The sequence below is a fragment of the Argentina anserina genome, chromosome 4 (genome assembly GCF_933775445.1).
Source record: "Argentina anserina chromosome 4, drPotAnse1.1, whole genome shotgun sequence".
NCBI classification, from domain to species: domain Eukaryota; kingdom Viridiplantae; phylum Streptophyta; class Magnoliopsida; order Rosales; family Rosaceae; genus Argentina; species Argentina anserina.
In genome coordinates, this window is record NC_065875.1 from 2,835,072 (window position 1) to 2,862,610 (window position 27,539).

The 27,539-nt window shown below is 36.9% G+C and overlaps 3 protein-coding genes across 4 annotated transcripts in view; 1 reads left to right on the forward strand and 2 right to left on the reverse strand.

Annotated features, from left to right (window-relative positions):
• The window catches only part of LOC126789913 (casein kinase 1-like protein 10), a 308,889-nt gene that overhangs the window by 171,092 nt on the left and 110,258 nt on the right, over positions 1–27,539 (reverse strand). The window lies entirely within an intron of this gene.
• LOC126789904 (putative disease resistance protein At1g50180) lies at positions 1,590–27,184 on the reverse strand. Of its 2 annotated transcripts, none has more exons than XM_050515980.1 (4): positions 26,094–27,184; positions 23,881–25,686; positions 23,678–23,720; positions 1,590–1,705 (listed from the first exon to the last, which is right to left on the reverse strand). In XM_050515980.1, exons 1-2 carry the CDS (start codon positions 27,151–27,153, stop codon positions 23,882–23,884), a joined length of 2,865 nt encoding a protein of 954 aa, XP_050371937.1. In that variant the 5' UTR covers positions 27,154–27,184; the 3' UTR covers positions 1,590–1,705; positions 23,678–23,720; position 23,881. The 2 variants fall into 2 exon arrangements, with proteins under 2 accessions (XP_050371937.1, XP_050371938.1); XM_050515981.1 differs by lacking the exon at positions 1,590–1,705 and adding an exon at positions 22,362–22,830.
• Positions 18,514–21,902, forward strand: LOC126789926 (cell number regulator 10-like). Its single transcript, XM_050516007.1, has 5 exons — positions 18,514–18,788; positions 19,682–19,744; positions 19,864–20,871; positions 21,030–21,101; positions 21,248–21,902. Exons 3-5 carry the CDS (start codon positions 20,772–20,774, stop codon positions 21,631–21,633), a joined length of 558 nt encoding a protein of 185 aa, XP_050371964.1. The 5' UTR covers positions 18,514–18,788; positions 19,682–19,744; positions 19,864–20,771; the 3' UTR covers positions 21,634–21,902.

The window sequence follows — 27,539 nt, forward strand, 5'->3', positions numbered from 1 at the left end:
TCCGTATGCAGATTGAGAAAGTCTTTGTATGGTTTTAAACAGTCACCTCGTGCTTGGTTTGGAAGATTCTCACAATTCATGAGGAAGATTGGCTACAAACAGAGTAATTCAGACCACACGTTATTTTTCAAATATCAACAAGGGAAGGTAACAGCCCTAATTATATATGTTGATGATATGGTAGTTACTTGGGACAGTAATTCCGAATGTGTCCGATTTCATGACAGTAATAACACTCTTTGCCTTTATGATTTCTCGAGTTAAAAGCCCTAGAACTCTTCGAACCACTGCAACTCCGATCCTTTGTAACTCGAGCTTTAGCTTCAGCAATCTTACTCTCCTCATACAGAAGCAATGATACGACATTATCAAAAACCACACTGTCCTTCCCATACATCATTCCCATCACTACATCATTATACATCTCAGGAAGCGAGGCCAGAAGAATGGGAATGATACTGTTGAGGTGGTACACTCAAGTACCTAGGTACACTCAAGTACTTCTTAGGCATTGAAGTTGCCCGGGGAAGTGATGGTATCTATCTGTGTCAGAGAAAGTACATCTTTGATCTACTAACAGAGACAGGTATGTTGGACTGCACTCTCATTGATACTCCTATCGAGCAGAACCATCGGTTAGCAGAGTATCCAGATCAAGTCCCTACTGACAAACCTCGTTATCAGAGGCTAGTTGGCCGTCTGATTTATCTATCACATACCAGACCAGATGTTGCGTATGCAGTAAGTGTAGTAAGTCAGTTCATGTATAATCCCAGCGAGGACCACATGGATGCTGTTGTAAGGATCTTGAGGTACTTAAAGGCAGCTCCGGGGAGAGGAATAATGTTCTCTAATCACAATAAAATCCTTGAAAGTTGTGGCTTCACAGATGCAAACTGGGCTGGAAATATTACAGATCGAAGATCCACATCAGGGTACTTTACCTTTGTTGGGGGTAATCTTGTTACATGGAAGAGTAAAAAACAAAAGGTGGTAGCTCGATCTAGTGCTGAAGCAGAGTACAGAGGTATGGCCCAAGGAGTATGTGAATTGTTATGGCTTAGAAACTTGCTACAAGATTTGGGTATTAAACCTAAATGTGTTATGCATCTGTACTGTGACAACAAGGCAGCTATTGATATTTCACAGAATCATGTACAACATGATCGTACAAAACATGTGGAGGTTGATCGTCACTTTATAATGGAGAAACTAGACGCGAAGATCATCAGTTTTCCTTTTGTTCCTACAGAAGAGCAACTTGCCGATATGCTCACAAAAGGAGTATCTAAGAAAGCTTTTTATGACTCACTTGGCAAGTTGGACATGGTTGATATGTATGCGCCAACTTGAGTAGAGTGTGAGTGGATGGTAGTAGGTGAATGAAGAGATAGTGGAGGAAACAATATGTAGTGGAGTGATTAGTTGAGAGATTAGTATATAGTGTAAATTAGTCTATATATATCATTGAATCTGTATATGCAAATCATCAATTCAATAAAAACAATCGGTATCTTACCACTCAGACTACTCATACAATGTTAGTCTGCCTCATCTTGACAGCATTCTACTAGCCCAGCGCCCACCCCACAGACCTTGATTGATGTTAACTCCTTATCTTTCTTGCAATGACAAGCGCGTTCTGATAACTTTGCATAGTCATTGCCAGCAGAGTTTGAAACAGGAGGATTTTATCAACCAGAGCCTGCAAAACAAAATGTTGTCATTATAAACCCAATATGAGCTTATAAATATATCAATCAAAAACTTAACAATAACAAGATGACTACGGACGTGAGAGCAAATAGATGCCGTTTGAAAAGAAGTAATTTGGCAATACATGTAATGACCCGATTTTTCGGGATCAAATTATATGCATTCTTAGAAATTAATAAACTTCGTTAAACTAATAAAACGCATTTGTCTCGTCTCGCGACGTTGTCGAAATCAAAAACGGAACCGTATTCGGAAAACTAAATTGGAAAAACGTTACGTTTCCGCGACGCGAGAATCGACTTTTAATCCGTTGCTCGTTTCCGAAAACTTCCTTCACGGAAGTTGTAGAGCTCATCGATACGCGTTCGTAGACACGTCACGCGTTCTAATCGGACGTCGTACGTGAAAATTATTAACAACGGAAGTTAGTTTCTGATTTTGGAAGTGGGTATAAAAAGGGAATTTTAGGGATTAGGGTTTCCATTTTCGGATAAACCCCTCACCCCCGCAGCCAATCCCTCTCTCTCTCTCCCCGATCTCTCTCTCTCTCACAGAGAACGCCTCCGGCGATCTCCCGACCTGGGCCGCCGTGGTCATCACCGCCTGCCCCAGGAGCTCCGCACAGCCCATCGCAGCAACCCTCGAGCTCGACACACCTCGCCTCGCCGCCGTGAAGACGCACGACATCTCGAGCTCTCCTGCAATCCTCTTCACCGTTTGCTTCATCGCCGGCGAGGCTAGGGCACAGGGACAATCTCGCCATCGCCGCTCCTCGTCTCTAGCGCCACCTACGAAGCGATAGAAGCTCAAAGCATGTCGCCGCCTCACCCACTGCCCAAAATCCACCGCCGCCTAGTTCTAGCTTCTCCGACGACGTTCTGCTGGTTCCAATGCGTGATTTAGGTAAGGGTTTATGCATTTTGATTATTGGGATTGATTGTTGTTGAATTTGTAGCGTTTTGGTGGATAATCGGAGGAGGAGGAGGTGGAGGGAGCACCGCCGCCTTAGGCGGCGTGTGAGAGAGCGTGAGGGAGGGTGAGGGGTGTAGGGAGGCGGCCTGAGGCCGTAGGAGGGTAGAGGAGGAAGAAAGAAAGAGATTTGGGCGGCGGTGGGCAAGACACGCGCGCTGGTTTGTGCGGCGCGTGAGCTCCACGCGCTGCCACTGTGGAGAGGTGCGTGTACCCCACGCGCCGCCACGTGCGGCGGCGCGTGAACAGTAAATTTTGAAACAGTACATTTTTGTAAAATTATTTTACGTACAATAAATGTAAATGTAATTTACTTACAGTAATTGTAAAAGTAATTTCTGAAGGGTAATTCAGTTATTTGTATTTACTGACATTATTTACTATGTATAGTACCTTGGTGTATATTAATACGTAAACAGTATGTATATGAAAAATAATATGCAGACATTACATATTTGAATAGTAATACGTGAATAGTAATTTAGTGAACAGTACTTTCGTAAAAACCAAACTTGCTGAATAGTAAAACATTATTACTGTTTCGGTATTTAAGGTTTTACGTAACGCTTCTAAATTCACTTCTTATCTATTCTAGGTGATCGACACAATAAGTAAAGAATTCACTTATGTAATCATGGAAATTACGCTAAGGATTGTAAGGTGAGTAAAGATCTCACAGTGACGAATCTACTCTTGCGGAGATTCATAATTACACTTAATTAAAAAAAAATGAACGATGATATGTATATGATATAGTGGATTGTGTATGTGTATAATTGGTAAAATAGGTACATATATATGGTTTGCTATATTATATACTGTCATAATTTCCATTTGCGAATGAGTTCATTATAACATTCATATTTATTTATTTGAGCATGTCTCTTGGATTTGTACAATAACATGTGATGGTTGTGTGTACGTGGTTTTAACTTGAGTTATGTTAAAATGTTTTGTGGTCTGTGGACCTGTCTTCGGACGTGTTGGCATGTCGGAACCTAGCCTTGGTCGGGCGACAGTTACGATACAGTTAGAGCTCTAGTCTGTCTGCCGGGGTACTAACATGAGGGGTAACAGAGGTGTACCAGCGTTTATGAGTACCTATATTTTGGATATTGGGTAGCAAATGGTTGCCCAATGTCGGGGGCGTACTAACATGAGGGGTAACAGAGGTGTACCAGCGCTCATGAGTACCCGTATTATAAAATGTATTTGGGTAAACATAGGGGTTGCCCGATTTCTCATGAGCACATATATTTTCAAATATCTTTGGACAACCAGAAGGGTCGTCCAATGACTCATTAGTACATTTATGATTAATGCTTTATGTATTTTCTTATGTATTTATTTGCGAGTTATATTGTTGATTTACTCATACGAGCTGCAAAGTTTACCGGGTTTGTGTTTACAATCCCGGTGCACCTATTCGATGGTGTATGGGATAATTCCACAGGTGTGGATTAGCGGAACCACGGACAACTCTGAAGACTTAAAGTTGTTTTATTCTATCTTGTGGTGAGGATTGAGAGGATTTTTACATTTCCATTTGATATAATGCTTGAATTATAAATTTGGTTTGTAATAATCAATTTGACAGAGTGTACCATGAACTCAGTAATGATCCCACTGTGATGTTGAAATGATTTCGATTTATTGAGATTGTTTTAGAGTTTTTCATGACTTCAAATTCGAGTTTCATACTCGAAATTTTGGGGTCGTGATAATACAAAATCAACTTTCTAATACAGTTCACGTTGAGTAGTCATTTTGATTGATAATTATCTGTTAGAGCTTTAAAATACTTCTTATTTATAATATCAGAAGTTCAAAACCAAAGAACACATGTAGACTCATATAGAGTTTTTCAAACCACAGATAATCTAGATATATACAAATTAATATACAAACCATAAAATGCATAAACAAAAAAGGATCGGAAAGGATAGTCATAGGTACTGAGAAACATTTATCTTTTTTACAATCACGATGTACAAACTGTAACCTGATGAGATAAATACATGGGATTTTCTTAAGACAGAGGATGCAGAACAAAAAATGATGTGGCTCATAAATCCATATGAACTTAAACATATTAACTAATTGATCATGGTGGTGCAGTATATACATTTCCATAGATTAGTTATGCTGTTCAAACAAATGAACTGACAAAGTTGACATCAAATGGTCAAAATTTAACAATACGTATACAGTATACTTAACTGTCAAAGTTCCTTTATAGTGAAAACATATTGCCTTTCAAGATGTAATAGTCTATGCTTAACAAAAGTGTGAGTATAGCTAAATAGCTGAATTCATATTCTTCTGTCAAAGGATTCAAATCTTTATATAAGAGGAAGACAATCTGGGTTTTAGTGTTAGTAACAAAAGTCTGGGCTTATTTTAGATGCTGACTTTATACTAGTAGATATAAACTAAAGTAGAAAGATGATTATGGGTGATTGAGTCGTTGAGACGATGGTAATATTGGCATGTTTGAGTTCTGTCTAATCTTTCTTTAAAATTAGATTTTTGTGGGTTTAAATCGGAGAATTCATTTTTTGATACCGTCATTAAGGCATTGGAAAAATTAATAAAGGTAGTTATGCTCTATTTTCGATACTAAATTAATATTAACAAAAAAAAATTTGAAAATTAAATGACGTTAATCTTGAATGAAAGGTTTTTATTGGGTGGTGATATCACCCCGTGGGTGGGAGTGAGTAAATTTGAATCCAAGAACCGTGCATATATTTATTAATTAAAAAAAAATCTTAAAACTTGTGTTCAAATAGTAATTACTAAGTCAAAATCGAAAATTCTTCCAGTGGAGGTTCACTACATGACACGGTTACACAACAACCATGTGTTTCAGTGTTTGACTTAGTCAAAAATAACTCATTGTTTCTCCGTTTTTTTTTTTTAAAAAGAGTGTGAAAAGGGTAAAGCAGAAGAAGGTAGAAAAGAAGGGGTAAAGTACTCAATTGAGATCCAATCCTACAAGACCTCCACCTTGTTTCTCCTTAGTTAATTTCCAGTCCTCCCAGTCGTGCTTCGCTCCAGCGCCGCCACAGCCTCCCCATGCCACCATCCCATCGAATTTAACTCACTTCCAAAGCCGCCGACGACAATTTCTAGACCCAACTTCGCCTCACTATCCTAATTTCTCTCCTTCTTCCAACCCAACAAGGCTGATAAATCTCAATCTCAAATCCTAATCCACAAAATTAAAATCCTAGACCTTGCCATAAATCCCCAAAAATATTGAGAGGAGTCGATAATCGGAGGGAAGAAAGTCAAGAAACCATCTTCACAAGGCTATTTTCCGGTGAAGTTGAAAGGGCCGCGCCGGTGAGTAATATGGCGGATTCAAAGATGCTGCCTAGGCCATGTTCTATTTGGACGACGAGTGTGAGGGAGATCGGCAACGGGTGGCGGCAATGGTGTTGCTGGCCGATGAGGAGTTTGTTGCAAAGGGTGGGGATGGTGTAAAAGGAGAGTTGAGCTCGGGGCAGAGTAAGGAGAGAGAGAGAGAGAGATGATAATAATCTTATTCATTGATTACAGAAGGAAGATAATGAGAACCCTGCGAACATGCAATAACTTTTCAACTCGGCCAATTCAACCCAATATTTTATTGATATTAATCTTATTCATTAGGATTGGGTTTCGGAATTAAGTTTCTATTTATTACCGTTTTAAAATATAAACTTTTGGATTATTTTAAACATAACAAAATTAAATCGATGATCTAATTGTGCACATGAATCTCAATGACTTAAAAATAATTATTAAAGCAATGAAATAATTGTTTTTGGATATTTATGCCCACGTAACACGAATGTAATTAAAATGTACTATGAGACAAAGAGTTGACCGAAAAGTTCTAGACCCAAACAACGTACAAAAAAATGAAATTATAACTAAACACATATTTCTGTGTAGCGATCGCATCCTACTGTCGATTTTCCCAAGATCATTTCTTATATACAGCTGCCCTTAGGGGAGATAGTGAGCTACATATGGTGTACCGCGTCGATTGAGATTCATACATTGTCAAAAGTTTGTGAATTTTCTACCCTAGTCATATTTTCTTATAGTGATGACATCCTATGGTTGGGTTTTCAAATTAATATTCTCTCATTACATTTGGTGTTGAACGAACTACATATAACATGAGACGCAAGTTATACTACATTATAGGCACGTTGTGATTTCATGTGACTGATACTCGATGGATCAAAATGCAACCATAAATGTGACTACAACATTGAAATATGGCCATAGTACGAAATTCACTAATTTTCGTTGTCTTTTGAGACTCGATCCACACAGTTAAACATGTTGAACCAACTACGTCCCTGAGGGAGCCATGTCTCCCTATGAAAGATGTATCCGGCCATATTTTTACATATCTGCGTAGCATCTTACTACGAGACAGTGTCAATTTTTAGAGATTTTTCCAGACATCATAGCTAGTTTCCATGAATTTTGGAAGATTTTTAAATATTAAAAAATTAATTTAAAGTCCAATTTTGGACACATGACGCGGTGGAAATGTGACACATGTCCACTTATTTTTATTTTTACTTTTCTCAAGTGATTTTAAGAATTCTAAAAGCTTTTAAAACTAGCTCTAGTGCTTAAAAAATCCCCAAAAATTATTGCACTCTCACATCGATGCGCTCTACGTAGCCATATAAATTTTTTTAGATATTTATGTCCGCATTACACAACTAGCATTAAGTAGGTATTATGACACAAATGGTTGACCAAGTGAATCAAGACCCAAACGACATCGAATAAAGATGAAATTTTAACCGGATACATATTTCCATGTAGTGATCACGTCCTACGGTTAGTTTTTCCAAGTCATTTCCTATATACAGCTGCCCATAGGGAGGTAGTGTCTTACATATGGTTTAAGGCATCGATTGAGACCCAAACGTTAATAAAAGTATGTGAATTTTCTGCAATAGTCATATTTCACTACTGTGATGGCATCCTATGGTTGGATTTTCAAATTAATATCTCCACAATATAGTTGGTGTTGAAATGAACACATTTGCATATAACATAAGACACAAGTTATACCACATTAGTATGTACATTGCGATTCATGTGATTGATACTCTCGCGAATGGAAATGTGATCGTTAGATGTAATCTTGACATGGTCATAGTAAGAAATTCACTCATTTTCGTCATCTTTTGAGAGTCGATCCACGCGGTTAAATATGTGTAACCAACTACTTCCTTACGGGAGGCATGTCTCCCGCTAAAAGATGTCTCCAAATTTTTACATAAGTACGTAGAGTGTGTTATCGTGAGACGGTGATAATTTTTGAAGACTTTTTCGAGCGTCGTAACTATTTTCTAAAAATTTCAGAAGGTTTCAAAAGTTAAAAATTAATTTAAAGTCCAAATATGGACACATGGCGATGTAGTGATGCGACACCTGCCCACATATTTTTATTTTGACTTTTTAAAGTGATGTTTGAACTTCAAAAAACGTTTAAAACTAGCTCTTGTGCCTGAAAATATGTCCAAAAATTATTGCGTTCTCATATTGATGTGTTCTACATGGCCATCTAAATTTTTTTTTGGATCTTTATGTCAGCGTAACATGGCTAGCGTTTAGGAGGAATTAGAACACAAATGGTTAACCAAGTAGATAGAGACCTAAACGACATTGAAAAAAGGTGTAATTTTAATCAGACATATATTTCCATGTTGTGATCACATCCTACGGTCGGTCTTCCCAAGATTATTTCATATATACTGCTACCCTTGGGGAGGTAGCGTCTTACATATGGTTTAATGTGTTGATCAAGACTTAAAAATATGTGAATTTTTTGCAATAGCCATATTTCATTATAGTAATGGCATCCTACGGTCGTTTTTAAAATTACTATCCCCTCAATACAGTTGGTGTTGAAACAAACCATTTGGATATAACATGAGAAATAAGTTATACCAAATTAGTACAACTGAGCTAGAAAACTCAAGAAATACTTTCATGATGATGGATCTCCAATTTAAAGGTATATTAATAAAATAAGCATCGCGACTAATTCATGATAAGTTTTTGAAAAAAATTCGGGAATCATGCTAATATAATTTGTGATAAGCCTCGTGCATGTATCGATGTGCTTTTATTATACTTTTCTTATTTTAATTTTAATTTAAACTCTTTGGTTTAGGGCTTAAGCTTAAATTTGACCATTTGAGTCTTATTTATTTTCATCAATATTTGCGTCTTGGTTAGGAGGTAGAACTCATATATTCCTACCTCAAAATGGACAACTATAACTTGTTGTGATAAATATGTAATTTGTACATGGATGAATGGATAATTATTATGAGAACATTAATAAATGTTGGGAAATTTTTTTTTCTAACACGTCTATTTTTTACTGATTTTTACAAAATTTTAGAACTTGAAAAAAAATTGCCAAATTAAAACACTTTCACGGTAATTTACTTTATCCGCACATATTAATTTTAAGATAATGTTAACCATGCAGCACCACGGTCTTAAGAAAATACAAAAATCTAGGGGCCCAAGTCAAGAAATTAATAGACAAAAAGAAACAAAAAAATTACAGTATGCCTCTTGTGAGGTAGGAAAATAAGAAATGTGCCTTTTCTTCAACCTCAATTGAAGAACTAAAGCCAATTAAGCCATACAATATAACACATATTCATCCATGGCTGCGTAAAATTGTTTTCCTGGGTTTTATAACAATGCTAATGCTCCACACATTCAAGATCGATTATTCCAAAATCAATAAATGGGAATAAAATTGGATAAATTTGGATTGCCATTTATCATGGCATATGCTTGGAGAATTCAATTACTTGAATCATGTACCAGTTAAAATTGAAATCGGCTGGGGAGGAAGGGAATGAAAGGGAAGAGCGAGCTAGAGAGGAGGCGAAAGGAAGAATAAGTTTGGTCTGGATTGTAAAACACCCCCAATAAGTTTTTGACTTCTTTTTTTACTGTTCCCATGTTTTCTAGTAAAATTAGTTTATTACCTTTTTTTACTGTGACGGCTCTGTTAGCGCGTAACGCACACGGACTGTTAAAAAATACTCAGGTGACCCTCCACCCAGTGGAGGGAAGAACCTCTGAGTCAAAATTAGTTGGAACTCACAGCTGCTCTCCTTTATAATATGACACAATGACCCAAAAACATGTGATGGGTACATCTCAGAATAAGTCGTAACCACTAAACCAATTTCAAAGATAACTACTGACCCCTCATTGCCCAAAAAAATAAAAACACAGCACCCCATTTCTTAGTTTCTTCATTCTTCAACACCATAACCGCCGCCGCCAACCAATATCAGACCTTCGTACTATAGTATACCCAATTATAAAGAAGTAGAAAACCTTTGATATGTACCCGATTTTTTACACAACAATAAGAATCATGAGACCCACTAGAGATTAGACTCTAAAACATAATTAATCGAAGAATAGAGGAGCAAGAGGAGGAAGAGGAGAAAGAGGAGGAGAATCGAAGAATAGAGAAGAAGAAAGTAATCAAAGAAGAAGAGATCGCGAACCAATGGATGCAAACTCCAAGTTTCACCTAAACTGTGTCTGTTTACGTGTCTTTTTGAGAAACGCTCATGTCCAAGTTGTGTCCACATAGAATAAACGTGCCCGTACTATCTGTTTGTGTCCTAGCGTATCCTAATTCATGTTCGTGTCAGACACGCGATACACAATCCACACGTTGTGCCGTTCATCATCGATAGAATTTATATATAACAAATATGAAGGTTCAAATAGAACTCACATTTTTTCATGAATAAGGCAAATTTGATACTAGGTATGAGCCTAAAATAGAGAACTTGATGCAAACAAACTTCAAAAATGACTAGTCAAAATTACTTTTAGCTAAAACATAACTTCGGAATAACTCGCTTTGCTAAAACTAGTGTTACACCTAGCTAGGTCTGTTGAGCGTAGAGTGCTGGCAGAGTGATCCTAGTTGGCACCGAGTGTTCCAATACCCAAACCATGTTTTACACGTGTTGATTATTGCTTGATTGATGGCTGTTTTGTTATTACGAATGGTGATACTTATTCATACGTACAACGTATGCTAATCGTACTGTATAGCTAGCTCAGTACGATACGAGATACAAGGTGAAAAACCGTTTACTACAGTCATGTGCAGTGCACGTGTGCTATAATAAGTCGAAAATCTCAATTCCATATCGACTCCTAGAATGAGAGAAATTGAGGGTTTCTTAGGGAAATTGCAGGTGTTGCAGTGGGTTGGCGATTGAGATAGGCAAAGTGGATAAGGCGACGCCGGTCTGGATTTTGGGAAAATCGATTATCGAACAAGTAAGTAAAATTGCTTCTCTGATTCTTTCATTTCTACGCCATGGCTTTTAATTTGTATGCTCTAGTGTTCATGTCTACTTTGTATTCCAGATTCCTTAGTAAACCAACTATGCCATATATCAAAGTAGCGAATTGAGTCGAGCTCCAGCAAAGAATGGAAAATCTGCTGCTACCTTTCAAAATTAACACAAATGATGTATGTTGCTTGATGTCACGAGTCATTAGGAACTCAAGTATGCAAGTATATGCTTGAAATTGCATCATATTGTCCTGTGCCTATCCGGAGTTGGTTATAGGGACATGGTGCTCCAATTCAATGTGAAAACTGAAGTGGTATCACAGTTGGTAGGACTAGTTTCTTGCAATGAGAAAGGCACAAGACTAATGTGTGACAAGAAGTCTGTGCTAGGACTGTCTAAATATCTTGCTGTTCTAGTCTTAGTGAGCAGCTTGCTCTATTTTCCAATGAAATATCTACTATGTCTTGTGTTGCTGCTAGAAGGGAACGGTACACTATTTTGTGGAGAGGTCTAGGACTCCTCAAGTAATGTAGCTCTTATTTGGACATAGGTGATGCATAATCTAGGTGCAGAATTTCATAGTGATGTCTGGTTGCAGGTTCATGTATATGCCTACACACACATAAGTCTATACATTCCTCGAGTGCTATTTGGCTTCACAGAGGGCATGTACTTTTCTTGCTTTAGTGTTAGGTCTATACTTCATTGTTGTTTGATACCAAGGCTACTTTAATCTTCTTCTTTTTCCTTTGGCTTTATTTTCTTTGTATTACATTGAGTTGCTTTGTGTGCAGTTGTGGTAGGTTGGTAGTTTTTCAGTTGACATCTTGTCCTCTTTTTGTTTTCTCTCTCTGTTTTTCAGGGACTTGGATTTGATTAGTTTCTGTAAATAACTGAAGGAGCTGACTGGGTTTCTCATACTTCCATGTTATCTCCAGCAGGAATAGATTGTGCATCGACTTTAGATTATGTATTATATTGCCTGGAAAAATATATCATCTATCCTTCAGAATGCAACTCGTTTTCGACTATCTGATTACTGATTGTTCATTTTGCAATGTATTAGAAGGCTCTGTTGTCGGGGAGAAACTACAACAGGAATATCAGAGTTTGAATAAGAATGATCAAAGTTAATACCATGTATAAAACTAAAATCATGTGTATACGTATATGTAATATTCCGGCATGCATGTTTATCCCAAAATGTATTATTAATTTATTCCGTCATGATGCTATCATCTTATGAAAATATTTTAAACATCCAATGTTGATATGCAGGTGGAATTTCGAACCGGCCATGGACAAATGATTGATTTAATCACCACTTATGAGGAAGAGAAAGAGATGTCGAATTACTCTTTAGGGCGTTAGTGAAACTTACAATGACTTGGAATATATATCATTACAACAATCAGTAATCTCAGTCTGCTTTCTTCGGTGCGCAACACTGAAATGGTTTTGTTATCATATCGGGAATTTTCTACAGTACTGGTGGGTATATTTTTTTGGTTAATTATGCTGGTGGGTATATGGTACTATGGCTTTAGGGTTATCATGGAGTCATATGCACATTGAGATCATGAATAATATCTAGAAACATTCAGAATCTTAATTCTGTAGATGAGTGAGCCATGCATAGTCATGAGGATTCCTTCCGCTAGCTCCTTAACACCGCTTCCACCTTTTTCCCATGGTGAAGCCTATGACAATGTGTGACAAAGAATGTTTAGTTGTTACAACTTACAAGTACTGTCAGTTTATGTGATTGTTTTTCTTTATTCACTATGCTGGATACATACTCGAAATTGGACGGACAAGAATTTGGTAGAAAGTGCCCACTTTTTTTGAAGAGCACTATCTACAGAATTGGTAAAAAAAAGTGGTGATTTTAGTCGGAAATTATTAACGCTGGGTAGTCGTGCTATTAACTTCTAAATGAAACTTTTTGGTCAAATATTCGGGCTATCCATGGTATAATGAATAGTTTACTTCATAAAGCATCAGGTAGTCATAAGATGAAGCATTTGGAACTATCAAGTCACTATCACAGTATGACCCAACCTCATTACAAGTGTTTCAATAACATCTTCCAGATCATAAGCAGCATTTATATTTTACACAACAAAAATCATTTCATTGTCACATACGTTGTTTAACGTCGGCGTGTTTCAGAAAGCCTTTCATAAAATGCAGGTCGGTTTGTGCACGCTGAACTGATCACCGACTTCGGACAAGAATTTTGTGTTGGTATAAGTATGTTGGTAATCTTTTAGTTAACAAAACACAACATGTTTAGTATATTAAGCTCAACCAAGTGAAGTCTGAGATTGAAGATCAAGTTAAAGAGCCAACATTATCTCTTGATACTCAGGTGAAATTATGCATGTACATTTCATGTTTTTCACTGAGGAATGAAGTTATGTTTGCCATCCTAACATACTGGGTTTTGTTAAGTACATGTTTTCTTGTCTCTGCTGACTTGTTAAGTCGAAAGTTTTGAATTTAATTATCTTTTAGCATAACTTTTACTGGAATTTGTTCAATTGAGTTGGTTTACTTGTAACAACTCAAATGTTCAAATGTCACTTAATTTGTAATTCTTCTTTGTTATTTGTTGGACAAAAGGATTTCTTGATCTTAGGAAGCTTTGTGTACTAGTTAGTATATAAGCATTAAATGCTTAGATCAATTGAGTTGTGTTACTTGTGACACCCATAAATCCAAAATTCAAAAGAGAGTAATCTATTCTTGTTATATGTTGGGTAATAGGAATCTTGTTCTTGACAAGATTTCCTCTTGGTTACTATATCATGAGAGTCGTTATTGGTTGTTGTGTTTCTCTTTTCACAAGCCTTACTCATGCATATATATGTTATGATTTTTCACTGAGGATAGTAAGCATAAACTGTTGGGTATATTGTTGTTACCCATTGTGAGGCTTATTAACTTAGTTATTTTATCTATGTTTTTACTATTGTCTGTTTATGTGTTTGAAATTCATATTTCAAACTTAGTTTCTGAGCAAAGCTAGTCTTTAAATCTTGGTGCCAAAGTTAGTTTTGCTTGTTGTGCTTCCCTGATATTTTAACTTAGGTTCTCAAAGACTCTAGCTGGGTTTCTGATACACAAACCAATGTATTAGCTAGCCATTATTTGATAAAGTGAAAAAGTATTTTAACCATCGGGTAAAATCTTTTGTCTCTTAGTTTTTTTTTATCAAAAATATTGTTGTGGAAAAGTTGTGTTACCTTTTACATTCCACGGTTATTGTGGCAAGACTAATTTGATCAGCTGTGTTGATGAGCTCCCATGAAGCCTCATTCTTGCATATAAATAGAGAGCTAAGTCTTAATTTAAACTTGGTTATCTAGATTGTTGAAAATGTAGTCTCTCAATTTCTTTTGTTTGGGTTTGAGTTTCTTTTGTGTCTTTCATGGTTACTGTTTGCTTAGTCTTTCATGAGAATATAAATCTCTAAGCTTGACACAAAAAACTTCTTATTCATATCATTAGCATTTGCATAGCATCACGATACGTTGCCATCTTGGTATCCCTACATCCCTGGAAGTCTTCACAATTAAATTAATTGAGATGTAGCTGGATTCAAGATTGAAGTTTCTGATATGCATGTGTAAACAATCAAAAAACAAGTGAGGTAGAACAATCAAGAAAATAGAGGTATATGACATGATAGGTAACGTGGTTACTATCTTGGTGTTGCTACAAATTTGTAAGTAGTGTTGAAGCGCTTGTTGATGTTACAGCTAAGTGTAGCTGAGTAAGTGTTGAAACCTTCATTGTAAATACATGAGAGATAAGTGAGATAGAACAGTTAAAATACTAGAGGTCTAGGACAAGATAGATAATGAGGTTACTATCTCAGTGTTGCTGCAAACTTGTAATTGTGTCGGTTTACATAGTTGAAAGGTTTGTCCCTCATAAGTTAGGAGCACACAGTTTTTCTCCCTGGTTGCATAATTTATGCGAGTAAAAAACATCATAGTGTCATTTGTTTATTACTGCACCTTTATTATAATCTGTCATCGTATTTCTGCTATACAAGATTGCACACCCCCCCCCCCTCTAGGACTTTCATTTTGTTTCTTGAACAATCAATCCCCGAACCTCCGCCCTGTTCACTCTTAGGTAGTTGCAAGGAAAACAAGATTGGGGAAACAACAAGCATGAACTTTTCAGATGGAGCGAGATCTCTTTTGTAAACCAATTTGAGGAACTCCTCAACATCATTTTCTGACCACCACCCTCACTATTGTGAATTGTGAACGAACATTACTATATCAGCGGTTAATTAATTAGACATAGCATTGTTGTTTAATTTTCCTCTAAATTTCCTCAAAAACATGTATAATTGTTTTTAAGGACTTGTATAAAATGCATCTAACCTTCGTCGCATATTTTAATTTTTCCTTTTCATTTGCAACATGGAGTGAAGTTGGTGAAAGTGCAACCTCACTGTCATACCAATATTTAACGGAATCCGACCAATCCACCATAACCGGATCGAGAAAGTCTTTTAAATCTTTCTAGAGCTAAAATGAATCCCTAGCTCCTCTAGCATATGCAAGTTGTTTAAATCTTTTAATTCCTAATATAGAAAGCTTGGGACATTTTACTATTGAGTATATATTGATCAAAGCTTCATAGTGTTGTTGATGAAAGTCCTGGTACTTGATGTCTTGATTAATTAGATCGATGTAGCAAGTTGCATCTTTGATAAGCTAACTAATCCGGTAGCCGATACTCCCCCACTTTTAGCAACCTCATGAAATTTGGTATGAGATTTTACACAAATCGTCTCGGTATTATTGTAGTATTATTTCCTACAATTTAAGAATGACTATTTATTTTTCAACGTGTGATTTCAAAGTACTCTAATCTTTGTAATAGATATCAATGACTGACCTTAATAAAGTCTTCGATATAAAAACTGTGCAACCGAGCTAGCTCACTGTCCAAGTGTCCATGGCAGTTTTCTTAATATTGATTTTTCAAGTATTCTTCAAATTCAAAAGCCTGTCTGGGTTAATTAATGATTTAGACGATATTGTTAAATTGTACATCGTTTGGAAAGTTCTGTTCTCTGGTCATAACCAATTGGCGTGTAAAATTATGGTTAATCTAAATCTAACCCACCCAAATTATGGTTTGTGGTATCACATTGATCTAATTTGAGCACATTGCATGTGTTGGCAACAACAAGCACACTAGGAGGAGATTTTTCCTCGGCCACAACTGGATCCACTTTGAGAAGATTGTGTTTCGACCACAACCGTATCACTTACGTACGAGGAGGCTGGAAGTGGTCAAAACCTGATGTGCCCTTTTGGGTAAATGTATTTGGATCGGAGGGCGGCCACCAAAGCAGAAATATTAAAATATATATTACACTATTAATTTTACTTTTACAATTTACATAGAATGTATGTGTACAAACTACAAAATATCTTATAGACTCTAATTTCAGTTATGAAATTGTTCGCTTTGAAACACTACATATCAAATTGTCCAATTAAAAGAGTTGATCTATTTGTCCAAATTATCTAAACTTTCCTCCTTCAAACATGAGGTACAATATGAGAAATCTTTCCTCTTTAAAACATGAGGGACCATAGCCATAGGATAAATCTTTCCTATTTGTTTTCAACTAGGAAAGTGTAGTCCTGTAAGTCATGTTGTATACTTAATACTGCAATCTTGAAATTGTCTTATTTGTACATTGTGTACGAAATGAAACCAAAGGTTCCTGCAAGTTACTTTCTTTCCAACGTAACAAATGAACTTTCAATTAGTAAGGGTTTGGATTTAGCATTAGACTTTTTTTTTATTCACGGCGAGAACATGTTCTTTTTGGGGCCTTCAATGCTCATGGGCACTCACATGCGCGAGCGGAGGGCAGTCCACAACTGGAGCTGCAGGAGTGCAGGGTATCCCCACAGTCGAATGTAATATCTCCGACATGAGACTAATCCTTGCAGAGCAGTACACTATTTAAAGCTTAAAGGAAAATGAAAAACAACCGGTCATTTTATCCCAAACGAGAAGAATATATCTAACAACAGCTCATTGACTAATTTCTCTTCTCCCTGATCTTATTTGAGGACATTGCATGTTGGCCACAAGCACACCACGAGGAGATTTTTCCTTGGCCACAATTGGATCCACCTTGAGAAGATTATGTTTCGGCCACAACCAGATTGCTTACGAGGAGGTTAGAAGCGGCCGCGACCTGATGTGCCCAGAGGGACACAAACGCATAAATGTTAAAATATATATTAAATTGTTACTTTTACCTTTACGCTTTACATTTTATACTTATGTTGTATACTTAATACTACAATCAATCTTCAAAAAATGTGTACATTGTTTATGAAATGAAACCAAAGGTTCCTGCAAGTTACTTTCTTTCTACCAAAGCATAAACTTTCAAATAAGGGTTTGGATTTAGCATTATTGGAGCTTAAAAGGCCAAATGAAATACATCCAGAGGCATTTTATCCCAGGCGAGAAGAATATATCCAACAAGAGCCCAGTGTCTTGCTTAACCAATATTATGGAACAAGTCCAAATTGAAAGCACACAACACACTTACACACCAAACAAAACGCAGCAATCCAAGAAAGTTAGAAAGAACAAATAAAGAGAGGCGCATGTCATGAGAACCATCGATCCCAAGCCAGAATGGAACGTCGGCCTTTGTCCTTGCTTAAACCACATCCCTACATGCAAGTAATATCTTTCTAGTGCATCTGTTCTTGCTTAGATTTAACCCCTAATTAATATGAACCATCAAGAAATTGATGAGCTTATATTCGTTTAGGCTGCATAACATTCCTTCTCCCACGCATCACCTTCGGTCGAATTGCAGAAATTGTAGATGAATTACAGACATATTAATAGTTTAATGTCTCCTATGTATGTTTCCAGATCAGATCAGTTCGTAGATCCACCATATATATATAATTCTGGGCCTTTAAACTTAATTGTCTCCGTCCTTCTCCCTCAGAACATCGCCGCCGACGTCGCGCAATTCTAGACGAATGGAGCGGTTTCATTTCTGAAAGCACATCGCTTCGGGTTTCAGCGGTATTTCACTTTATTAGAGTAGAGATTTGGCTTGTTGGATTAGAAATTGAATATCTGTATTTCGGTTCTGCTAAGATTTCGAGGCTGGGTCATGCTCGGCTAGTGAACTGGGTTTGATTTCCTTGGTCAATTAGTGGTTGTGCGTTGTGGGTGTTCGGCGTGTGTTGGTAGTAAATATTTGGTTTTCTTACATGGGGAATTGAAATACTGAGAAACAACTCAAAATTTAAATTTCTACACATCGTGAATCAGGTGTTCTAAGAATGGAAGGCATGGTAGCTGTTATACCGAGTGGCATTGGAAACCCAAAGATGACAACATTCCCAGGTTTTTATTTTGTTATTATCTCTGTTTAATCAGTTATAGTATTCTAAGTTGCCCATATTTTAGATCCTTGATTTTTTGAATATCATGTGTTTTGGTTTGGTTTTGTACTTGAACATCTATATTCTGCTTCCTGTATATCAATGTGGAATCTATACTGGCCACCTTAGCAATGTTGGATGATTGTTGGACAATTTGAAGACTGAGTCCTTCTGCTTCCAACCTTAACCGTGGCTTGTTTCTTGTCTTTCCCCAATCCTATATCATGTTAAAAGTTTTCTGCAAATGAAGGTGATTATTATAACTTCCTTGCACTTGAAATGAAGTTTTTTCTTTATATCATGAGGGGTATCCAAGCAGTTTTTGGGTGCTAATTAGCTTGCCAGCTCTGGTTAATCTTTGATCTAATGTTAGCGGTATCAATGCGATTATATTGTAGATGAAACATCTTATCTGAACACTGTATGTGCTGGTCAGCTCCTTTTTTTTTTTTAGATTTCTCTCTTGTGTAACCATTTTCTTTATGCTACTAGATGTGCTATGATATATTCATGGGATATAATAGGATTTAGTCTTTCTTCTATAAGGGATTCTGCTAGATACTTCCCTCAAGCTATTCCTTGTTTATAGTGTCAGACAAGTGACCTTAGTCCTAGTTCTATGTAGCTACCAATGATAAGTACATTGATTCTATTCTTTGTTTATATGGTCAGGCAAGTTATCTTAGTTCTAGTCATCTGTAGCTACAAAAGATGTACTCTGATCTCCTTTAAATCCCATGCTCTCATTCTTTCCCTAAACATTTCACATCGTCCCCTGACCTTTTGCAATTTAAGTGTTCATCTCTGACCAGAGCACTCAAGACACAGAATGGCAATGGTAATTGAGTATTGCAAATGGAAAATGGTTGCAAACTAATGATGTTCTTACACCAAAGGGAAAATGGTAAAACTAATAACGACCCACCGGATGAATTATTGGTTATAGAAGAGATTTGAATCTATGTTTTTTTTTCTAAATATTTTCTTTTCAGACTAATGACCATATTTCTATGTGTAAATTTTTTGCATGTTCATGGAAGTATATTCTACTTATAATGATTGTTGTCATTCTCATTTTCTGTTACATCAAATTTGAATCATGGACATTGTACAAGATGATTGATATGTCCCTTTGTTGATTAGTTGTACCCCTACTCTGCCAAGAATATGCTGAGCTCAAAGCAAGAGGCATGGAACCCTCCAAAGGTAAAAAAATCTAAACTAGTACTATGAGGACTGCACCATTATCAATACCTTCATGTAAATATTGAGCTATGATTTGTGTTTATCAATTTGGTGCCAAATGACACTACTGTAATGTGCAGGTTGGATTGAACCACCAGCTACTACTTCTGCTCCACAACAACCTTCCATGTCTAAATGACCTCTAATACTTTGCAGATTATGGCAAGTCGTGCGTCTTCAAAACCACAACTGCTCTACAAATGAACTGGATAATAACTTTTGGTATCATTATGAAACCCTTTGTTCCGTTGTGAGTTTTCAATAAAAAAATGTGCGCTTTGTGAAGCTAAAAGGACTCAGATTGATCTTGTACTCATTTGCAATTGTTTCATGAAATGGACATTTTCATTATACCAATATTCCTCACTTTGTTGTTTCTACTGCTAGTTTAGGGTCGATCTGAGTATATTGATTAAGTGACAGTGATCAATGTTTATAATGTAAAACTAATTTGACCAGCATCAAAATGAGTTGATGTCCTTGAACTGGGCCTAGTTTGGGTAACTTGCAACTGTCCTTCCAACATAATTATCATGATCCAAATAGATAGCAACAAATCATTTTGGGCTGACCTTTTCTACCCGACAAGGCTCCTCAGGCTAACCATACTTGTTAACAAACAACTGTTTCCCTAGGGCTAGTCAATGTAGTATTCCATTGACTTTTGTCTGATATATTTTTTATTGTTAGAGAAATGTTTTTCTTCAAGCTAGTTAGGCTGTTAATGTCGTTTCTTGAAGCTCTTCTGGTTGTCCAGAAAGGGATGAGATTATTAATCTTTTCGAAGAAACAGCGAGAAGTTGGGGAAAATAACAACATGGCCTGCTCTACCCTGGCAGATACAAGTAGTCTATTTCATAAGCGAAGTTTCCCAGACCCTTATTTCAACATTAGGCTTGGATATGGTAGTATATAATGGCATTCTAAGAACCTCTTATTCTACAGCAGTTAACGAATACTAGTTAATCTTCTCGCATATAGTGATAATATGAGTATTGATTTGAACCAAGAAGATAGGAATGGTGATTATGCTCTTCAGTCCAAATGGATGGGTGGTCTTTGTAACTGTGGAGCTGATGTTACTACATGTAAGATCAACTTTAAGCAACAATTCACTGTTATGCTAATTTTGTTACCTGTACTGCTTCTTTATTAGTTTACTTTGAAGAAACTCTTATCTTCGAAAATTTCCTATCTAGTTGGCTTCTACATTCTGAACTCTGAAATATTTGCTTTTGTGGTGCAGGTTTCTTAACATGTTTCTTCCCATGCATAACTTTTGGCCGAATCGCAGAAACTGTGGATGAAGGACGAACATGTAAGTGACTTAGAAATTCTAGTTTCAATTTTGAATGCAAACTCTGCCTTCTCTTGCAAGTCACAGTTTAGAGGCTCAAATTCTGTGTCTGATCTGGTTAGAGTTATATGCCAACACTGATTAGAGTTTATATTTCCATATTTCAGCATGCTTTGCGCATAGCATAGTGTATGGATTGTTGATGACAATTCAGTGCCATTGGCTTTACTCATGCTTGTACAGAGACAAATTGCGCAAGAAATTTGGTTTGCCTGAGGACCCTTGTTGTGATTGCCTTGTTAACTACTGCTGCGAGCCATGCGCCCTTTGCCAAGAGCATTCTGAGCTCAAATCAAGAGGATTCAACCCCTCTATACGTACTCCTATCTATAGTGACAAATCATATATTTACTTAACTTACAAGCTTATAATGTCTCGTAATCATCATCATTGCCTGACACCTTATATGTTCGGTACATGTGTGAAAACATATACAGGTTGGACCGGACCGCCCACTTCTCCTCCAAATATGCCTCCTTCCATGTTCAAGTGATCTCTGATTCCGACCAATGTACTTGGCAGACTATCGATACTGTGAACTTACGCCTGTCTCTTAACTCGTCAATTAGAATAACAACTGTGTATGGGTGAATGATGGTGTATGCTTTAGTTGTAGTGTGATTTTAAATGTTTTCCAACTTGAAGAGCTAAGGAAAAGATTATGATTCATGAGTCTGATTTCTTCTATTTCATCACGTCGCAAAATTTTGTTTACAAATAAGAAATGTAATGCATGAGAAAAATACATGCTAATGATGCTACAATTTTCATACCAATTGTCATCTTCAGTTGTGCTTGAGAAAAATAAAATAAATCTCAACGGCCATATATATTCCACGTTTCTATTTCTTAAAAAGTTAATTCTGTTCGACACGAAAACCTTGTACATGGAATGGTAATGAAACCAGAATATATTGATCTACCTGTAAATCTTGGTCGCGATATATGCTGCGTTTGTTTATTCTCTGAACCCTGTGCTGATGTGAGATATGATCTCCACCAATTTCTGCTACTTCAGAGATGCCTCCTTCTATGTTCATTGTCCAACAGTCCAAGTGATCGATCTGCTACCTGGCCTTTCTATGTTATGTTTCATATTACTTAACAAGCTAGGAAAATATAATTGTATACTTAATACTACAGTGTTGAGGAAAAATGTCATATTTGTACATTCAAATGAGAAATGAAACAAAATTAAGCTACATGCACAATACCCTCTCATAATAGAACAAATAAACTGTCATATACCGGTTTGGATTTAACAATGGAGCAACATCATTACAACAACATCTCAGTGTCTTGCTCATTAAACCAATACAATGGAACATGTCTAAATTGAAGCACACGACACACCAAACGAAATGCATCAATCCAACAAAGATAGAAAGAACAAATCAACAAAGGCGCATATTGGTTTCAATTTATTCAGTCACACAACTTGAAGTAGAAATTTTTTCCGGTTCTCAACTCGTGGCCGGGGGGAACCATCGATCCATCTTGTCAGCTAACTTGATTAATTCACAGACTACTCATCCAATGTTAGTCTGCCTCATCTTAACAGCCTTGTATTAGCCCAGCGCCCACCCAACAGACCTTGATTGATGTTAACCCTTCATCTTTCTTGCAATGACAAGCGCATTCTGATAACTTTGCAGCAGAGTTTGATACATGGGATTTTATCAACCAGAGCCTGCAAAACAAAATGTTGTTATTATAAACCCAATATGAGCTTATAAATATATCAATAAACTAAAGGATAACAAGATGACTATGGACGTGAGAGCGAATAGATGCCGTTTGAAATGAAGTAATTTGGCAATACGAAATCAATTTTGATTGATAATTATCTGTTAGAGCTTTAAAATACTTCTTATTTATAATATCAGAAGTTCAAAACCAAATAACACATGTAGACTCATATAGAGTTTTTCAAAACCACAAATAATCTAGATATATACAAATCAATGTACAAACCATAAAATGCATAAACAAAAAAGGATCGAAAAGGATAGTCAAAGGTACTGAGAAACATTTATCTTTTTTACAATCACGAAGTACAAAGTGTAACCTGCTGAGATAAATACATGGGATTTTCTTAAGACAGAGGATGCACAACAAAAAATGATGTGGCTCATAAATCCATATGAACTTAGCCATATCAACTAATTGATCATGGTGGTGCTGTATATACATTTCCATAGATTAGTTATGCTGTTCAAACAAATGAACTGAGAAAGTTGACATCAAATGGTCAAAATTTAACAATATGAATACAGTATACTTAACTGAGAAAGTTCTTGTATAGTGAAAACACTTTCAAGATGTAATAGTCGATGCTTAAACAAAAGTGTGAGTATAGCTAAACAGAGACACTAAGAGAAAAACAGAACAAATACCGTAATTAACGAAAACAAAGGGAAAAATATACATGTTTGAAATGATGCCAGATTCGGGAACAACATTAGAATTAATTTGGATATATTGGAAACAAATGAAAGAAAGAGTAAAGAAGTCGGTGAGGTCAAATGCAATGGTACCTGTACATTTGTCGGCCTATGCGCTGGTGCTGGCACCGAGGGCCTAATAAAATGAAAAACAAAATTAGTTAGCCAGGTACCACAAAAACAGGTCCATTATATTTCTATTAATTGTGATCACTGTGACATTATTGATATTGTAATGCAAACAACTCACTGTGCATGTACCTCCTTAAAAAAGAAAAAAAGAACTCAATGTGTACCTCATCCTCTTGTGGACCCCCTGATTATTCGGGAAATGTTCTGGACTTTATGGAAGTCCTCTCCTCCTTCCTCGATCTTCTTATAGAATGATTCAGGCATTTCTGAAATCTCCAATTCTTTGAGGGTAGTAAGGTGTCTCAGCCCGTCTGGAACCGCACTCAATTTGCAATAATAAATCACCAATTTGGAGAGGCTAGGCATGGCTCCTTCCTCCACCCTCCACTCTGTTATTCTACACAGAAAGTAAAGAGAGAGAAACTGGAGACGAGGAAAGCTTCCAGTGGTGAAAACCATGACTCTGCTTGTATCTTCCTCAAAAACATCGCCCCAGAGTGCAAGATTTAAGAGGTTGGGCAGCTTCTCTAGTTCGGCAATTTGGTCGTCCTTGAGAGCGCAATCGGACAAACGTAACTTGGTGAGGTTTGAATAAGAGTGGAACTCTTTCGGTAGCTCTACTATTGGGCCCCACAGCTTCAACTTGTATATTTGACCACACGTTGCTATTAGCTGACTCATCACTCGCCCAACGCTTTTTTCTCCACTCTCGCTAACCAACTCCAAAGACCGAATACCGTTAGGCACGTTCCTTGCAGCTTCCAAGATTTTCTCTAGAGTTTTCGATGTCATTGATGACCATCTTATTTTCAATTTCCTGAGATTTACTAGTTTACACAAATCATTCAAATCACTGTATTCACTTGAGACACCAACTAAAGTTTGTAGATTAACCAGAGTAGACAGCTGCAGTTTACCCATTGGCACACAATATTGAAAGGGAAGATATAAATGTCTTAACCCAGTCATCTTCCGTATCACATTTGAAAAAAGTATGCAGACGTCATTTGAAACACGAAAATCAAGAGTCTGCAGACAAACTAACTTACCTAGAAATCGAGGAAAAAATTTTACACGACTATTCCTCAGACTTAGATACCTTAAGTGGATCATGTTTCCTATTTCACTAGGCAGCGCTATCGCTCCTTCCCCACTATCCATACCTTCAACCCTCAATACTCTTAGTAATTTGAAACCCCTGAACATGGTAGGTATTAATTTTTTGTGTTTAGGAAACCACTCATAATCGTTGGGGCCAAAATATAACAGAGATCTCACCTGAACACCTCTTTCGTCTCTTGAAGGTACCAATTTCTCATCATTCTCATCCAAGTAGATGGCAAGTCTTCGAATCTTACCCATTGGTGATGCATTAGTTGCCATGGAAGAAGAAAAAGGATGTGGCGTTACATTCTTATTGGAATCTTTGACAACTCGGAAAAAATTTTCCTCTTCCGCCTTCAATGAACACAAATCTCGCAAAAGATCGTGCATCTTGCAAGTTCTGATTAGCCTGAAAATTGAACATTCTCTCCCCACTTGAATCAAACATCTTTCTACCAACTCATTGAACCAATTATAGGCCACATCCTCCATTGTTTCTCCTAAACAGTGTTGTTGTTGTGTCAAAGAGATAAAACCTTCTGCAATCCATAATTTGGCCAAATTCTTCACCTTAATCTCATGATCCTCTGGAAATTTCCCTAAATATAGAAAACATGGTTTCAAGTGATATGGTAAGTCATCATAACTCAACGCCAATACCCATGACACATATGCATGTTCTTCTTCCGGGCGGCCAAAACCTCTACATATGTAAACACCAACATTTTTTTGTACGGTTTCCCAATCTTTGACTGTGTTCTTTCCAGTAAGAAGTCCAGCAAGTACAATGACAGCTAGTGGCAGACCCGCACAATGTTGAACCATCTCTCTTCCTAATTTCTCAATCTTCTTGTAATCTTCCGAATCTAAATATTAGAGAAAGGCAAATTAGTAATGACCATATAAAACTCAATTCACTATTAATCATGCATTTACACAGTTTAATTTGTTATTTAGCATTGGGAGTCTAAGATTCAACCAACTCGGCACTACAATATTAAATTTTTCCGAATTTTATGTGTAACGAAAATTCTAAAATCTTTTTGAATTAACATGAAGAAAACTCTCAATTCACTAGTAGTCTTTGTATGGATTGAAATATGATACTATTTTCTCTAACTTTAAAATTTGCATGTCAAAAAAATTTGGGAACTTCTTTGGATATGAATCTCTAGAAGGGCCGCAGTATTTGCATTTAGTTGTTCAATACTTCAATGTATAAATAGATCAAAACAAACTATATAGGATGGTAAGTGATGAATCGAGAAACTACCTATTTGAGCATTCCTTCTTTCACGCAATGCAATCTTCTCAAATAACTCCCAACTTTGAGTCTCATCTAGCTTTGGAGGACGGTATTGGAAACTGTTCTTATCAGCATGCAAAGCTATTTTTTCGTTGCGCGTGGTAAGCAGTATTCGGCTCTTTGAGTCTTCATCACATTCAAATGCAGCCTTCAAAAAGTCCCAAGTCTCCGTTTTCCAAATGTCATCAAGAACTATTAGACAGTGTCTTTCATTCTGAACTCTAGAAAGCCTCCCCGGTATTTCATCATCCTTCAGTTTTGCAATTTCTTTTCTCTGCTCTTTTGAAGCGGAAATAAGTTTGATATAAATACTCTCCAATACATCCCTTACTTGATATTGTTGTGAGATGCACACCCAAGCACAACAGTCAAAATGCTGCTTGACATCTTTATGATGATAAACTTGTCTGGCAAGAGTGCTCTTCCCAGACCCGCCCATCCCCCAAATAGAAACAACTCGATGGCGATGTTCTTCCTTCACCAGATGCCCAACCACTTCATCCACGCTGTCTTCTTGCCCAACAACATTGCGTTCAATAACATGAGAGTAAGTACGCCTCAATTGTTGTTGCCTCTGATCCTGTGAGTGGATTGAAGCGGCGCCTCCACTGTTTGTTAGACCTCTCAGGTCATAAGTTTCCACATTTTGCTTCAAATGAGAAATCGTGTCTGTAATTACCCCAATTTGTTTTCCAATTCTGTGACGACGAACTCCTTCTATGAAGATGCACCCAAACCTCTTCAACACATTCTTTACGCCTCCTATTCTCCTGGAATCCACCTTCAAGACAAAAGTTGCAATCACATCCTCCAAATCATAAGCAGCATCTCTAGTTTTGGCAACAAAAATGCGTATGGTCTCACTTTCTCGTTGCTTTGAGTCTGCATCTTTGAGGAAGCCCCTGATGAATATTAGGTCTGTATATGCCCGCCTAATTTGATCACCAACTCCAGACAATGATCTGCCTTCTTGAATGATGAAGTCACCAACTCTTTCCACCAGAAAAGAAACAACAGCCTCAGCCATGTTTCAGATGCAAGCAGTTTCAGATGGATGATTGAGTGTTTTACACTTTTACTACAAGCGCACCGAGAAGACCATAAGTTCTAACTCTAAGTCTCTTCCTCAATTATTGTTCGACAGCCTGCTTCAATTATTTCTCATTTTCGTAGCAGGGAGCCACCTCAATTATTTTGTTCCATAAAGTCCTTGAGATAACAGCCATATAGTAACTCTCAATCCTCTCAACCGCAGATTCACAGAACTTGTCCAATACGTTCTAGCCAAACGAATCTTATCTCTTAATTTGCTTCTTTTCATTTTAGCAGAGTTTGCAAGTAGAGGCGCCATAAAACAAATTTGTCGTCAGAAAATCAACAACAAGTTTACAACCGAAAACGTACAAATCGATC

Excerpts from the sequence above, each read along its gene's own strand:
- LOC126789904 (XM_050515980.1), bottom strand. The coding sequence starts at position 27,153 with ATGGCTGAGGCTGTTGTTTCTTTTCTGGTGGAAAGAGTTGGTGACTTC. Across the intron at positions 25,687-26,093 it reads AAGAAGGAATGCTCAAATAG|ATTCGGAAGATTACAAGAAG; the intron begins GTAGTTTCTCGA and ends TCTAATATTTAG.
- LOC126789926 (XM_050516007.1), top strand. The coding sequence starts at position 20,772 with ATGAGTATTGATTTGAACCAAGAAGATAGGAATGGTGATTATGCTCTT. Across the intron at positions 20,872-21,029 it reads TGGAGCTGATGTTACTACAT|GTTTCTTAACATGTTTCTTC; the intron begins GTAAGATCAACT and ends TTTGTGGTGCAG. Across the intron at positions 21,102-21,247 it reads TGTGGATGAAGGACGAACAT|CATGCTTTGCGCATAGCATA; the intron begins GTAAGTGACTTA and ends TCCATATTTCAG.